Genomic DNA, 13,580 nt, shown 5'->3' with positions numbered 1-13,580 from the left:
CAGGAAATGTCACTCACAGACAAAGCGCCGGACAGTAACACACCTGTGTGCTTCAATGGATCTCTTTGTAACTTTCTTAAAGTCTTTGCTCTTTAACACATATTGCTGCAATGACTACAAACAGAGCCAGAGCTTTTACTTCTTCTTTTACAGGTTGTAAACTTCCACAGAGAAGTAAAAAAAAAAAAAAGGAAAGGAAAGGTCTTGGATTTTCAAAGCAAGATAGCAATCACCATAAACTTTATTGAGACCAGACCAGTGTCATTAAAGTCAAATGAGACATTCTCTTGGATTTAAATGTTTGTTTGTTATTAAAGTTCAAGAATTACACTGGTTACAGTGATAAAATTCATCATGCGGAAAGAAAGCAAGCAGCAGTTTACTAATGGACTTTGCCACCACTTCACCTGGTATCTGAGTACTTAGATTATGTAACATCGCCCTCTTGTGTCAGACCTGTATTATGCACACAAAGCACTAAACCTGATGTAGCCTACAGGATGCAGGAGAAACAACGGTTTTGTGTAGTGTATAAAAGGTGTGTAGTGTGTACTAAAGTTTAAAATAATATATACACTGTATACTATACTACTATTATGTTACCCAAGAGTTGAGTAATACAGTACTTAATCCCCAACCCTTTACAGTCAGGGGAAATATACTAAATCATCCCCATGAAATTTCTACTTCAAGAAATAGACCAAGCCACTATCACTACTGATCCAACACCACTTACAAATGACATGACACTATAACACCACTTAATTCAATTTTTTAATATCATGCAAAAGAATTCCAACAATCACGTAAGCAGTAAACTTTATAAAATCCTTTACACGTTCTTAACAGAATTGTCAACATAAGACTGTTTTGAGAAAGTTTCATCTCTACTCTAACATCCTAACCCATCTGAAATTCAGCCATTCTCATCCTATCCTGAACCTACTGTTCATATTAACTCAGTCATTACAGCTACTGCATGCCATACACTTTGTGGCACACATCTGAATGCTCCATGCTGGCAAACAGCAGGGGCAGGGACAATATTTGATTTCTCTGTGGTGGAGTTCTCTTGTAATTCAAAAAAGAAAAAGAAAAAAGAAAACAAAAAGAAAAGTGTTTTAAATTTGGTTATCGCCCAAAAATTCTTCCATCATCATTCTCCTCATTATTTTGGTAAACTCAATTAATTTAGACACTACACAATACATCTTCGAAGCACAACTGGATTACATTCAGTCTTTCCTTCTTTTGAAACAAAAAAAAAAACATTCTTTTGAAAATCTTTGGTTGATAACACATTTTCAAGGGTTAAGGAAATACCTTGTTTGTACTGTGGTGCAGCTTTTTGCATTTTTAACCAGTTTGCTAAACCCTGTTTTATCCATAAATTAAATCTTAGTTTGTACCTTTGGATAAACACTAAACTTGTAACTCAACCCCGGGCCTGTCATAAATCCACTGGGACAAATTACCAGAACATGAAAGGCTGTTTTGGCTCAAAGTACACTTGACAGAGATGGGTGAAATGTAGCCTAATTGCAACAGTAAATGCAATTTCTATTCAATTTTGAAAAACTACTGTATGTCAGAGCAGGCTTCAGTGGAAACTCTCTTGTTTTGTTCCCCCATCTTCACAGAGTTCAGAGGTCAATTAGATCTGGAGCTGGTAGAGATTTAGTGAGGAGCTCAAGGACACTTGAGGGTGGAGCCGTCTTTATCCGACTGACTGACAGGTACGTGCCTCCCATTCAGGGAAGGCAGTTTAAAATAACAGTTATGTGATTCACAGGCTTCACTGGCTGTATCCTGGTCTAATTAAACAGACGTCGGTGATCATCCATTGTGCAAATAAACTGAATAAATTGGGGAAGTAAGGCTATTCACTTAAAATATTCAAACTGCTGTCACACTGTGCCTGTCAAAGGTTTGCTTGAACTTACTGTACACAAAGGCAGTAGGAGAGAATTAAATCAGCTATTCTTTTGCTTTCCAGTTTGAAAATACATGAAAAATTATGACTACTTTACTCACAAAACACAAATACTTTATCTGTGTTTTTAAGACCCTTGTGGTAAACTTAGAAAATACAGCTGTCTAAGAATATATCTTAGTACATTACTGGCATTAACAGCAGGTACTCCATCATGAGGAATATTACTAATGTACAGCACCATGTTGGTATCAAAGTTCAGAAAGGCGGGAAACAGGAAAAGAGGAAAACACAAAAGCAGCACACGGCATGTAGGGAAGTTACCAGATATGGACAAAACTGTGGTCCAATAGATTTTGAATATATTCTCCAGAAATGTAGTTGACCTATTTTGGACTGTAACCAATCACGCTAATCATTAATGCCATGAGAACATATAGAGATTAATTAATCGACCAGTTGTTCCTGGTGAAGCAAAGAGTTTCTATTGATTTGACATTTTATTACAGAAATTGAAAACTTGTAGCAGCTCTAAAGCCAAATTGTATAATATACAACTTTCCTGGCCATAAAAACAAATCACTGACAATAAACTTTCGGTAAAAGTCAGTCTCATTATTTATACAGTAATGATGTAGTCACAGTCTGTCAGGGACATGTGGATGACATTAATCTCTCTGTTCTCATCACTGAAGAGGTTAAATCTCCCAAGACTAAAAATCTGTTACTTCATGTTTTATTTCTAAAAAACTCTACGATGAAATCTTTTTCAAACATATTCAAATATGATTTTGCCCAAATCTGGGGGACTGTTAGAGCATGATGGGACTTGAAGAGGGCAGGAAGCTTCATTATTTTCCTGGCTGTGCGCATGTGAAGTGGGGCTGTTGGTTGGTGAGGCTGTTAGGCTTTCTTCTTACAGACATGGATGAAGTAGCAGGGAGCTTGGCTCTGGCCGGGGACGTACGTCTTGAAATCTCCGTAGACGCTGTGCTCCATTTTTCCATTGAAGGCCCCCTTCAGCAAACTTTTGAAGCTCTCCAGGCAGTGAGGGTAGTAGGACAGGCGGAATTTACTAAGAGGGACAAATGGAGCACACAAACACACTATTATTCCTGCTGACAGCCAAACCACGTACTTCTTACTGTGTCTGATATGTCTGGGAGTAGAGTCCGTCGACCTTGACTGTATGAGAGTCTAGAACAACATTACAGGGTCTTCACAGCAAAACAACAACTCGCACTGGGAGACAAATGTTATGAAAAGGTTGCCACATTATGCAAAGGGTTGCACAGAGGCTACCACAACACTGTCATTATCAAATCCTTTCATATCTGCCTGTATGATCCTCTTGATATGCAGGTTTATGATAGTTCACCCAAAATTCAAATTTCACTCATTATCTACTCACCCTCATGTCAACTAAGAGCTGTGAGAATTTTCAGAGTCCTCCGTGCCTTCTCTGAGTTACGGGGGGGTCCATGCAGCACTATTTGTCCATATAATGTGACCTTTGAGGGTAACATTTATGCTTTTTTGTAAATGTATGTTTTTGGTATTTTGTTATTATTTGTGTGAAACCTTGGACGTCATGGGACGCAAGACAAATTTCAGAGTGATCTGACGATAAAGTGTAATCTTATCTTATCTTATAATGGTTGTGAATGGATACCACTTTTCTTCGTCCAAAAAGACACGCCGTCTGTAATGTCCCTCTTGTATTGAAGCCCCGACATGAGAAATTATTCCGAAAAAAATTAAATAAGAATATATTATAAACTTGTTTGTAGCGGAAGCTCCCAGTGTCTCTGTTCACTGCTCTTCCTGTGTCAGTGCAAATCTTGCGTGATTTGCACTGACCAGCGGAACAATTTCTCATGTCGGGGCTTCAATACAAGAGGGACATTACAGACGAGCAGTACGGAGGTATTGGGATGTTTTTTGGTGTGTCTTTTTGGACGAAGAAAAGTGGTATCCATTCACAACCATTATATGGACAAATACTGCTGCGCGGACCCCCCCGTAACTCAGAGAAGGCGCGAAGGACTCTGAAAATTCTCCCAGCTCTTAGTCGACATGAGGGTGAGTAGATAGAGTGAAATTTGAATTTTGGGTGAACTATTCCTTTAAGTCATTTATTTGATGTGCAAAATACAACCTTAAAAAGAATGCTGTCTGTAAAAATACTGTTTCATTATCAAACATAATGTGATCCCAGTTTGATATGACTTGTGGCAGTGACAAGTCAGCTGCTATGGTGTCATGAATCTTGCTCCAAATCTGAGATGGAGCTTAGAAAGTTGAAAAAAAAAGAAGATATCAGACAATGTCTTATTTGAGTCTTCTAGGTCAGTGTTCATCATTTGTGCTACATGTGGTTCTGCAGTTCTAAAAGTGCTCGTCAGTCCATCTCCAGTGTGTTTGTAAAGCCTGAGGTCACATACATACAACATCCTCTTGTTCAGCTGTGAGGACTCTGTAATTTAGTCTGGGGACTCAACCTCCTCTAAATCGTGGTTGTGTGTTTGCCAACGTGACAGGCTGTGTGAACTGTGTGCTCTCACATTCCTTCACATGTTATTTTCAATACAGACAACAATAGCAATTGAGAGACACGAAGCTGGAAACTGAAAATATTTACTACTCGATATGAATTATTATTTCAGTTTTGCATGTGAAAGGACTGGTTAGCCACAAAAAAACCCTATTTAGCTTTATTGCTGAGAATACGATGGGAAGATCAATACCACTCTCACTTCTGTCTGTTCAATGCAGCCAGCAGCTGGTTTGTCTGAAGACTGTTTTTTCAAGTTTGGCCATAGCTTCATACTTACACAAATGTGAGAATCAAATTATCTTCTAGTTTTTTTGGAATTGCTTATGAGCAATTCCAGATTTACATACCATTTCTATTTCAGTAAACAGTGCTGAAATGATTAATAGAGTCCAAAAAGCTGGAAATGAGTTAACATCTTAGCATCTGTGGTTCTTTCCTCCTCAAATAAAAGTTCTTGTTTTTGTTTGTTGTGTTTTGTTTTGAACTGGGGCAGACTACAGCGACTATAGCCTCGTCATGTGGGGCGCCTGCTCAACCCACTGCACCACACGACGACCCCCTAGTGATTTTTTTTAAACTATTAAGGCTTTCTTAGAGGAGGCAAAGACAAATGACAAGTTGTGAGTTGCGTGGTGGTGACATTTAAAATGCCGGCTTTTTATCAAGGGAACCAGAGTGGATGCTTACTTCTGGGGTGACCTACAAGAATATATCACCATTGCAATGCTTTATTTATTTGATAACTGGCAGAAAAGAAAAAAAAACAAAACACCGATTATCGAAAAATTGTGAACAAAATGCAATAACTGCACTTCTAGACACATGCACATTAGTGTTGCAGTCCATGTTCAGCCCTCTTAGGCCTGGACTACACGTATATGGATATTTTTTTAAGCGGATATTTTCGTCTTCGTTTAAAAAAAAAACTCTGTCCACACCACAGAAATATCTCCGTCCATACGAAGAGGCAAAACTGAAAACGATCGCCTCTGAAGCCTGAAATGCCATGCCGCCCGGCCGGTGGTGGTGGCGATCAGCAAAATGTTAAATACCACAGAAGAAGAACGTTATGAGCGCAGTCAAATGGTCCAGAAGAAGCATGGATCTATTATAATACATCCGTGAGAAGAAGCAGTCAAACGGCGGATTTAAACCGTGCAACTACTGTCATGTATGCGTGCTTCTCTCCTCTCTCTCTCTCTCTCTGTCTGTGACAATAACGGAGAAACAGCGCTATGCGGACATGAATGAACGGCGAAAAATCTATTTGTGGTGGACGTAATTCATCACAAATAAATGAATGAATTGGAAACACTGCTAAAAGTGCAAAGCACATGTTGGCCATTGTTGTTGACAACAGTTTTGCTTCCATGCATGTGCGAACGGCTTGTCGCTAGGCGCTTGACGTCATCGTATCAACACCAGCTCCGTTTAACATCGCTACACGGATCCACTTAATTGGATATTTTTTTTATTTCTCCACTTTTTTATCCGTTTAAAAATATCTCCGTTTATGTGGGTGAAAATTCGCCTGTTCGTGTGGTTGAGAGGCCCAACTGGACAAAAAAATGTGCGTTTAGGAATATATCGTATTCGTGTAGTCCAGGCCTTAGAGAGCTGACCTACCTGACTTCAGGGAGATTCTGCAGGGCGGCCTGGGGCACGGTGATGGTGTAGTCCAGAGTGATCATGTGAGGCTTGTTGTTGACCCACAGCACAGAGGTGGAGATGTCCTGAGTTAGATCACTCTGCAACAAAACAAAACCCAACACAACACACGTTTATACAAGACGACACACCATACACCCAGCACCTCTACACTGTCTTGTCAGCCTTGTCCACACGTGAGCAAAACTGAAACCTCATTAGAAGTGACACCAGGAAGTTGCTCTTATTGTTACGGCATAGAGAGTTGGACCATGAGAGCAGACTCTGGGATTATGGGGTATCAGAAGTGGATTTTTCTCTAGCACACAACTGTTGACTTAGTGCTTATATCTAGGTCTTCCAGCTGGATAGCTCATACTTTGGTGGGATTAAAGAATATGGTAGTTGTTATGAGGAAAATAACCTAAGTCAAATATGGATCATTGCTGTTTGGCACCTTCTGTTGTGTCTTTGTCTTTTTCATATATATGAATATTTGCCAAGAGGCTGGGCAGCCAACTGCAGGACTGGCTGTTTATGAAGTCCCAGCCACATAAATGTAATATTTCCAGAAAAGTAGATGCTACATATCAGTTTTGGCAACATAAGTCTTCATATGATCCCAGACAGCCTTTCTTCCTCAGTGACCCTGACATGATCTGTTTTTTTCCTCGACTTGAAAAAATGGATTTAAAACTCGACAATTTCATGCACGTTTCCTTATGTTTCACTCGAGCCAGTTTCAATGAAAATCTCACAATATCCGGCAGCTCTGACTAGAGATTTAGGTCTTAAACTCAGCTGCTGCTAGGGATAGTGTATGTAAACCATTCATAAACAATACTGTCTGTCAAAGGGCTCTACACAAATAAATAGAGAGGCTAGTGTGCAGAAAGTTTAGATTAAAAATCGAGATTCTGTGTGCCCTTCTGCATCTTTGATGCTTTTGAATTGTTTCTCACGAGCATGCAAGTGTTTTCACTTTTCTTCAGGAATCATTCCAAAACTGATCCATGTCGGCCTATATTGTCTGTTTAATAGTGAAGTGAGTAGATACTTAAAGACAGAGAAGGGAAAATAAGGACAACTAAATAACAAAAAGAAAACACATTTTTGGCAACACTGTACCATAAGATTCTTGGCATTCACACACTCAATAAAATTTAACATATGGCGAGGAAGACTATTTGATTTTTCTTTTCTTTTCCAGCCACACACAATAATTCAGTTCTTTATATAACAGCCGTTGTGGATGGAAACATCACAAACAGCTTCTGTGGAGGGCCAGGGGCGCTGCTTTATTTTCTAGCGGCACTTTAATGCTAGAGTGGAATCAGTGATTGGAAACACGTTGATGATAGCTTCATGCTAAGTGCGTAGCTGACAGTTCCTGTCAACATCCAGAGAGCAAAACACACAAAGCAAAGACAGAAGTTATTACTCTAATCATGAAGAGTCAGTTCATATTAAACTGATAATCATCTCAACTGCAGACGATGTGTCAGACACCTGGTTGCAGGTTCAGTGGGTAATAACACATTAGCTAACAATTAAACTCAGATCTCATCTTATTGCTGATATAACATGAATAGATATGTTGATGTTGTTGTACCTTGTAGTAGATGTTTTTGCCTTGCGGCGCCCGCCCAGTCTCCAGAATGTAGTCGTAGTTACGGTGGTCGATGATGAGGATCCCACCTGGTCTGACCATACTGGCAATGTTCTGAAGGGCCAATTTTTGGTCACTCTGGTCCCCTGAGAGCGTTAGAACATCATCAGTGATCAATTACAAATTAAATTACAAGCAGTCTCATATATCCAAATTACATCTTGGATATGTGAGGGTGATTCAATCAATCAATCAATCAATCAAATTTTATTTATATAGCACCTTTCAAAGCAAATAGATGCCGTTCAAAGTGCTTTACATTTTGATGGAACAATATATACTATATAGGAGGTAAAACAAGAAAAAGCATGGAGACTAATGCACGAAGATTAAAAACAACAATAAAATAAAATATAGCAATAGAAAATAGATAAATAAAATAACAACTTTTAACAACAATAAAATTTTATAAAATAGAATAGAATAAAATGCAGTAACAAAAATACCATCAAGATAGGTTCAAGGACAAATTGTGTTTAGTTTAAAAAGGTGTGGAACGAATATACTTGGAGTCAAGTGAGGAGAACATAAAGGAGAAAGTTTAAACCAGGTGAGACCTTGTTTTTCCGGCTGCACTGTCGTACTGAGGGAGGGCTAATCCAGCATCTAGCAGTTTTATGAGGTATGGCCTCTCATAAGGTGTGACAGGCGCTTCTTTGTGTCAAAAAATCATAAACCATAACATCAACCTGAGGATGAATTTGTCTTACCAACCCAGTTCAAATACAAGATGACAGAAGGTTTTGTTTCTTTCTTTTAAAGTAACTACTGTACGTACCTTTAAAGTCTGGTAAATGGGCGAATGAGTTACCAAGGCAGATAACAGCATCAAAGCCATCCCCTGGTTTCTGAATGTCTTCTGATAACGTCAGCCAGTTGGCCTCTTCAATAACTGCAGATAAGAGAGAAATGAAAGCCAAAAAAAAAAAAAACATAAGGATGTCGCCTGAGGAGCGCTGCATGAATTCTTTCTGGGTATGCACCAAATGTAAAATTTCTATCTTAAAATGTCAAAGTAAAGACAACAGTTTGTGACTTTTAATGTTTTGCATGTTCAATTTTGACAAAAAGCAAAAACTGCCATACCCCACTGATCAAAAGCTTGTTCTTTTCTTCTCTCCCATCTTGACTTCAACGCGTACTTGAGCATTTTGTCACTGGCATCCACGCTCACCATGTTAAAGCCCTCCTCCACCAACATGATGGAGTCCACACTGCAAAATAAGATAACAATAAAAAAGATCTGTAAACACAAGTTCTGTACAATATCACAAACCTATACAACAGCACAGACATTATGTTGTACCATAGCAAAGTCAGATATGTTTATCACTGGTGATTTTTGCATACTGATGTCAAATATTCTTTTCTGTGAGGAAAAATACTTTCTAAAAAAGATTTTAGGATAGATGTCTTGGGCACCAAGTGGCGCAGGAGGTTAAGCAGGTGCCCATTTCCTTTCTCTCTCAACTGCACTATCTAATAAAGTCATGAAAAAGCCAAAAAAAAAAAAGAAAAGAAGAGGAGTGACGTCTATGTGAAGACAAAAAATATGTTTCTGAAAGGATAAAAACAAGTCACAGCCCTCCCATGTCAAACCGGCTCAACTGAGCCTGAGTAAGACTTTGTTCAAATACTACAGGTGATTTATGTTAGAAAACATTGTTTGCTCATTAGCTAGAGACAATATCCAAACTGCCTGACGGCAACGAAACCACGTCTACCAAGAAAAAAAGAAAAGACGACAACCACAAAAACAAATGTGAGAATGTCATCATCATACCACAACACCCCAGACAGGATATTCCCTTAATGTTTACAGGTATTGGTTATGATAGTTGATATTTGATACCCAGTAGTAGAACAGTATCTAGTAAGTTAATGTTAAACAGTATCCAAGAAAAGACAAATTCAAACAACAGGATTAAATTAAGTCCCGGTTAAAAAACAAGTAAAGACAACACAGTGAGCGTCATTAGGCGGTAACCTTAGGAAAATGTAGTACACTTAAATAGTTAACAAATAGGTAACAGTGATAAACAGCGTGGTAAGACTAATAGTAACTAATACAGGGTGTCATTTTAGCTCAACTTTAACCTCATGTTCTAGGTTAATCCAGAAGTTTCTACAAAGTCTGATTCACTTGCAATTGTACAACATAAATCTAAAGTTAATTCCTCTGTGAGTCAGACTAATGCCACAAGTCAGCAAGTCATAGTGATTATGCATAATTGAGACTGCAAATCCCAAACTGCTCTTGCATAAGTTGCCTCTAACTCTGATGACAGAACAACTGGAGAGTCCATACGGACACTTTGACAGCCAAAAATAGCAGGGGCCATTTGTAACCTCATTCCACGATGATCGTGTTTACGTCGCCCCAGATGGCCGTGCTGCTGAGACACACTACTACAATGGAATGGGGTCAAAGTCAGTGTGCTAATTTTCCCCATATTGGTTCAACACATCCAGTCCACCTCTGCTCTGTGAGATAAGAAGCTCTGCAATGTTTGCATTTGACTGTGTTGCTGGCCCAGAATAAAGGAGGTTGTAAAAAGTGATTATTAGCGCTATTTGAACACTTTTTCAGTGTAAATGATAGTAGTGGGTGATAAAGGTACATTTCCTGCACAGTTTCTCCCAGATAAGACCAGTTGAGGTTAACTAAGGGTCTTGGCTCACAGGTTAAAGTGTGATGTCTTCTGGTCTGAGCTCAGTCAGTGGCCTTGTTGGTGTCCCAGATCCCAGATACACTATCAGTGGGAGCAAACAGAGTACAGGGGAACCAGTCAAAACTCACTGCAGCAACCCAGTGCCAGTTCAACAACCACTGAACTCTGCATCTGGTATTCTGCACAAACTGGCCTTCAGCTCTTCAAACAATACCATGAAAAGCCTAAAAGGCCCCATAACTCTGGCACCTTGAAGCTTTTGTTACAAGCACATGAGCTTTCTTAGCTATAACATTAAATCCAAGCCATAGACTCCTGCCAGAGGCAGGAGCTGGTACACTGGCTTGTGCAACTCTGCACTTTCTTTCATTATTCTCTGGCTTAATCCGGATTTTGTTCAGGGGTTACCAAGGTCAACGGGTTGAAATTCCAGTCAAATTTGAGAGTCAGTACCTCCAGTTCATCTATAGGCTACCTACCTCTCTGAAAACTGTTCTATTCATACTAAAAAAATATATCACATATTGACTTAATAAAATGACATGTTATCCAGGTCTTAAAGCATCTTATATTCTAACATTTGAGACATAGTTTTATTATCTTATTGCAAAATCAGCCCCATATTGTGATCTCGTGCATTCAGGGTGGTCACACCCTTTCACAAACCTGAAAGGTAACATTAACACATTTATCATCAGTCACTCCCTACATGAAAATGTACACTTATGGGATGACTGTGTAACAGTCTGCGTTACTACTGTTCAATCCAATTTTTAAAATTTCATACTAGCTACAAACTACAGACCTAATCAATCACATAGCCTGACACATTAAGTGGCATTTCATTTGAACAGTGTCAGTGTACCTGGAAGTAAGGACCAATGCCGAATGAAAGACTGGGTGCTACTGGTTTAGAAAGAGCAATAAAGCTCCATGCAGGTGTGTTATGTTTGCTGGTTTTAAGGATGTATATTAAATTGATGCAACTTTAAATGGAGTTTGGCCAAAGCCCCCGACAAACGTGTCAATGTAAACTGCTGAGTTGGCCTGACATTACCCTGTTCCGCAGGCTACATCCAGCACTCTCCGGACCCCATGCTCCCTCAGCAGAGACACCACCCAGCTTTTGTACTCCTGCGTCCTACTCTGCGTGTCTCCGATGTACAGCTGCCAGACTTTCGCTGCTTTGCCGTCGGCATATTGGTCAGGAAGACCCTCGGCGGCCACCCCGAGAGAGCGGGTCCTAAACACGCTGTCGACCGACATACTGCTGCTGCTGCTGCTGCTGCTTGTACCTGCCGCCGCACTATTTTCTCTCAGCTTTAACAGCAAACCGGTAATGTGCTCGGCTAACGGCCCGTTTACTTGTCCGGCAGGTACCGTCCACGCATGCTAACCCCAAATATCGCTTGTTATTATTTATATGAGTGAGGTAGTGGTAGAAACTTTAACCCAATGACACCGTGGCGTGGACTGACGCCTACTTTCTGATTGGAGTAACCGACGGGGAGGCCCCGAATGCGTCTTTACGTCACGAGACGTCGTCATTTTACCCAAATAATTTTCTTCCAGGCGTAATATTCTCGTTTTCCTCCGTTGGACTGTGAAGAGTAAAAATGAGACTGTCATTCCCATTAATTGGGTAGAGAGCTGATAGATGATGGTTTGTTTGTGATTAGTTTTCATGTTTGGAGTTAGACCTGCAGTTCAACGAGGCAGAGTTAGTAAACAGACAGGCTTTTACCTGTGAGGCAAGAGTCAGGGTATAAGAAATATGTCTGACGCGATGCAGGTCAAACATTTCATCATTTATCATTTCATTATGCAAGTTGCTGAGGGAATCTAGCCAACGATTAACAGGATGATTTTGGAAAAAAGTAATAATATTGTATTTACAATGTTATTTAACCATATGTATTGACTGTAAAGCACATATTATATAGTGAAAATATTATGATTATTGAAAAATGCCTTGGATATATGGCCTATTATAGGTGGGCATTGGGCAACAATAATAACTAAAACTATGAGGAACATAAGCATTAAAAAAAAGTACACATTTCCTTGAATATGTACAATTTTGAAATGAAATTTAATGAAACAGCCGTCTTCTTTTTCCCCTCGCTTTTTTCTCTTGTTTTTCTGTTCCCTCCCTAACAGTGAACTCCTCCCGTTGTGATTGGATGAAGTTCATGTATTTACTGGCACAGGTGAGGTTGTGGCAGCCACAGCCGGTGTCAGCCAGGTTAGGTTTGTACCACCCAGTTTAATCAACGCTGTACACTCCTTTCAGTTATATTTGTCTTAGGCGTACACACACACACACACACACACACACACACACACACACACACACACACACACACACACACACACACACACGCACACACAATCAGGTTGACCAGTAAGACACGTAGTGATCATTGATCAGATCAAAGGAGACTGATTCAGTTCCTTCTACATACAGCAGGTTACACTGGAAACACCATTTTTTATTGTGGTTAAAAATGTGTGTGGAGAGGTGAAGATAAGTTAAGAGGCCTATATAACACTAAAAATGAACCAGTCTTTTATGCCTTAATGCTCCATTTATTAATTTGCACTCAAACAAAATGTTATAGTAATAGCATGGAACAGTTAATAAGAAAGAAGACTACAACTTATTATGAAATTGTCCAACTTCACTTATGTAGACTGAACCAGAACCAGCAAATGTGATAGCTGTTGTTGGCATGTTATAGGTAACATTACATTTTTACCATGATTATCATCATTATTCATATACCTTGAAATGTATTTGATGTGTCTGACTGTTAAATGTTTTTGGGTCACTGACCTCAGCAGCACCCTGACCTACGCGCTGAGCCACTGTCCATCTGAGACAAGTTATATTCAATCTGAGTCAGTACAATAAACCCACAGTCATTGCCCTGGAGTCTCACACTGCACATGAATCATTGCAGTTGTTTTTTCAATTGCTAACAAACAGTGGTCAATACTGAAGCTACTTTTTCAAAACTCTTAACACAGTCTGCATTTCCATCATGCTAAACAGTTCCTCTCATGCCCAAAACGGTGCCTCACCAAGAACACTTATGTCTC

At 39.5% G+C, this 13,580-nt stretch overlaps 1 protein-coding gene across 1 annotated transcript; it reads right to left on the bottom strand.

Moving 5' to 3' along the window:
• Positions 1 to 755: 755 nt before the first annotated feature.
• gnmt (glycine N-methyltransferase) lies at positions 756 to 11,872 on the bottom strand. The gene is made up of 6 exons (XM_085768523.1): positions 11,536 to 11,872; positions 8,893 to 9,020; positions 8,585 to 8,698; positions 7,750 to 7,892; positions 6,117 to 6,238; positions 756 to 3,008 (listed from the first exon to the last, which is right to left on the bottom strand). The coding sequence occupies exons 1-6, from the start codon at positions 11,742 to 11,744 to the stop codon at positions 2,837 to 2,839; spliced, it is 888 nt and encodes a 295-aa protein (XP_085624649.1). The 5' UTR covers positions 11,745 to 11,872; the 3' UTR covers positions 756 to 2,836.
• Between the last annotated feature and the right edge of the window lie 1,708 nt (positions 11,873 to 13,580).

This window comes from Trachurus japonicus, chromosome 22, assembly GCF_045865225.1.
Source record: "Trachurus japonicus isolate A0001 chromosome 22, Traja_1.0".
Classification (NCBI taxonomy): domain Eukaryota; kingdom Metazoa; phylum Chordata; class Actinopteri; order Carangiformes; family Carangidae; genus Trachurus; species Trachurus japonicus.
Note: the sequence above shows the minus strand (reverse complement) of the source record. Positions and strands in the feature narration are given on the sequence as shown.

What these genes read in the sequence shown, in the direction of transcription:
- gnmt (XM_085768523.1), bottom strand. Translation starts at nt 11,744, where the DNA reads ATGTCGGTCGACAGCGTGTTTAGGACCCGCTCTCTCGGGGTGGCCGCC. An exon ending in ACAAGCTTTTGATCAGTGGG is followed by an intron (nt 8,699 to 8,892) that starts GTATGGCAGTTT and finishes TCTTATCTGCAG; the next exon opens with TTATTGAAGAGGCCAACTGG. An exon ending in CAGAATCTCCCTGAAGTCAG is followed by an intron (nt 3,009 to 6,116) that starts GTAGGTCAGCTC and finishes TGTCCCTCTTAG; the next exon opens with TAAATTCCGCCTGTCCTACT.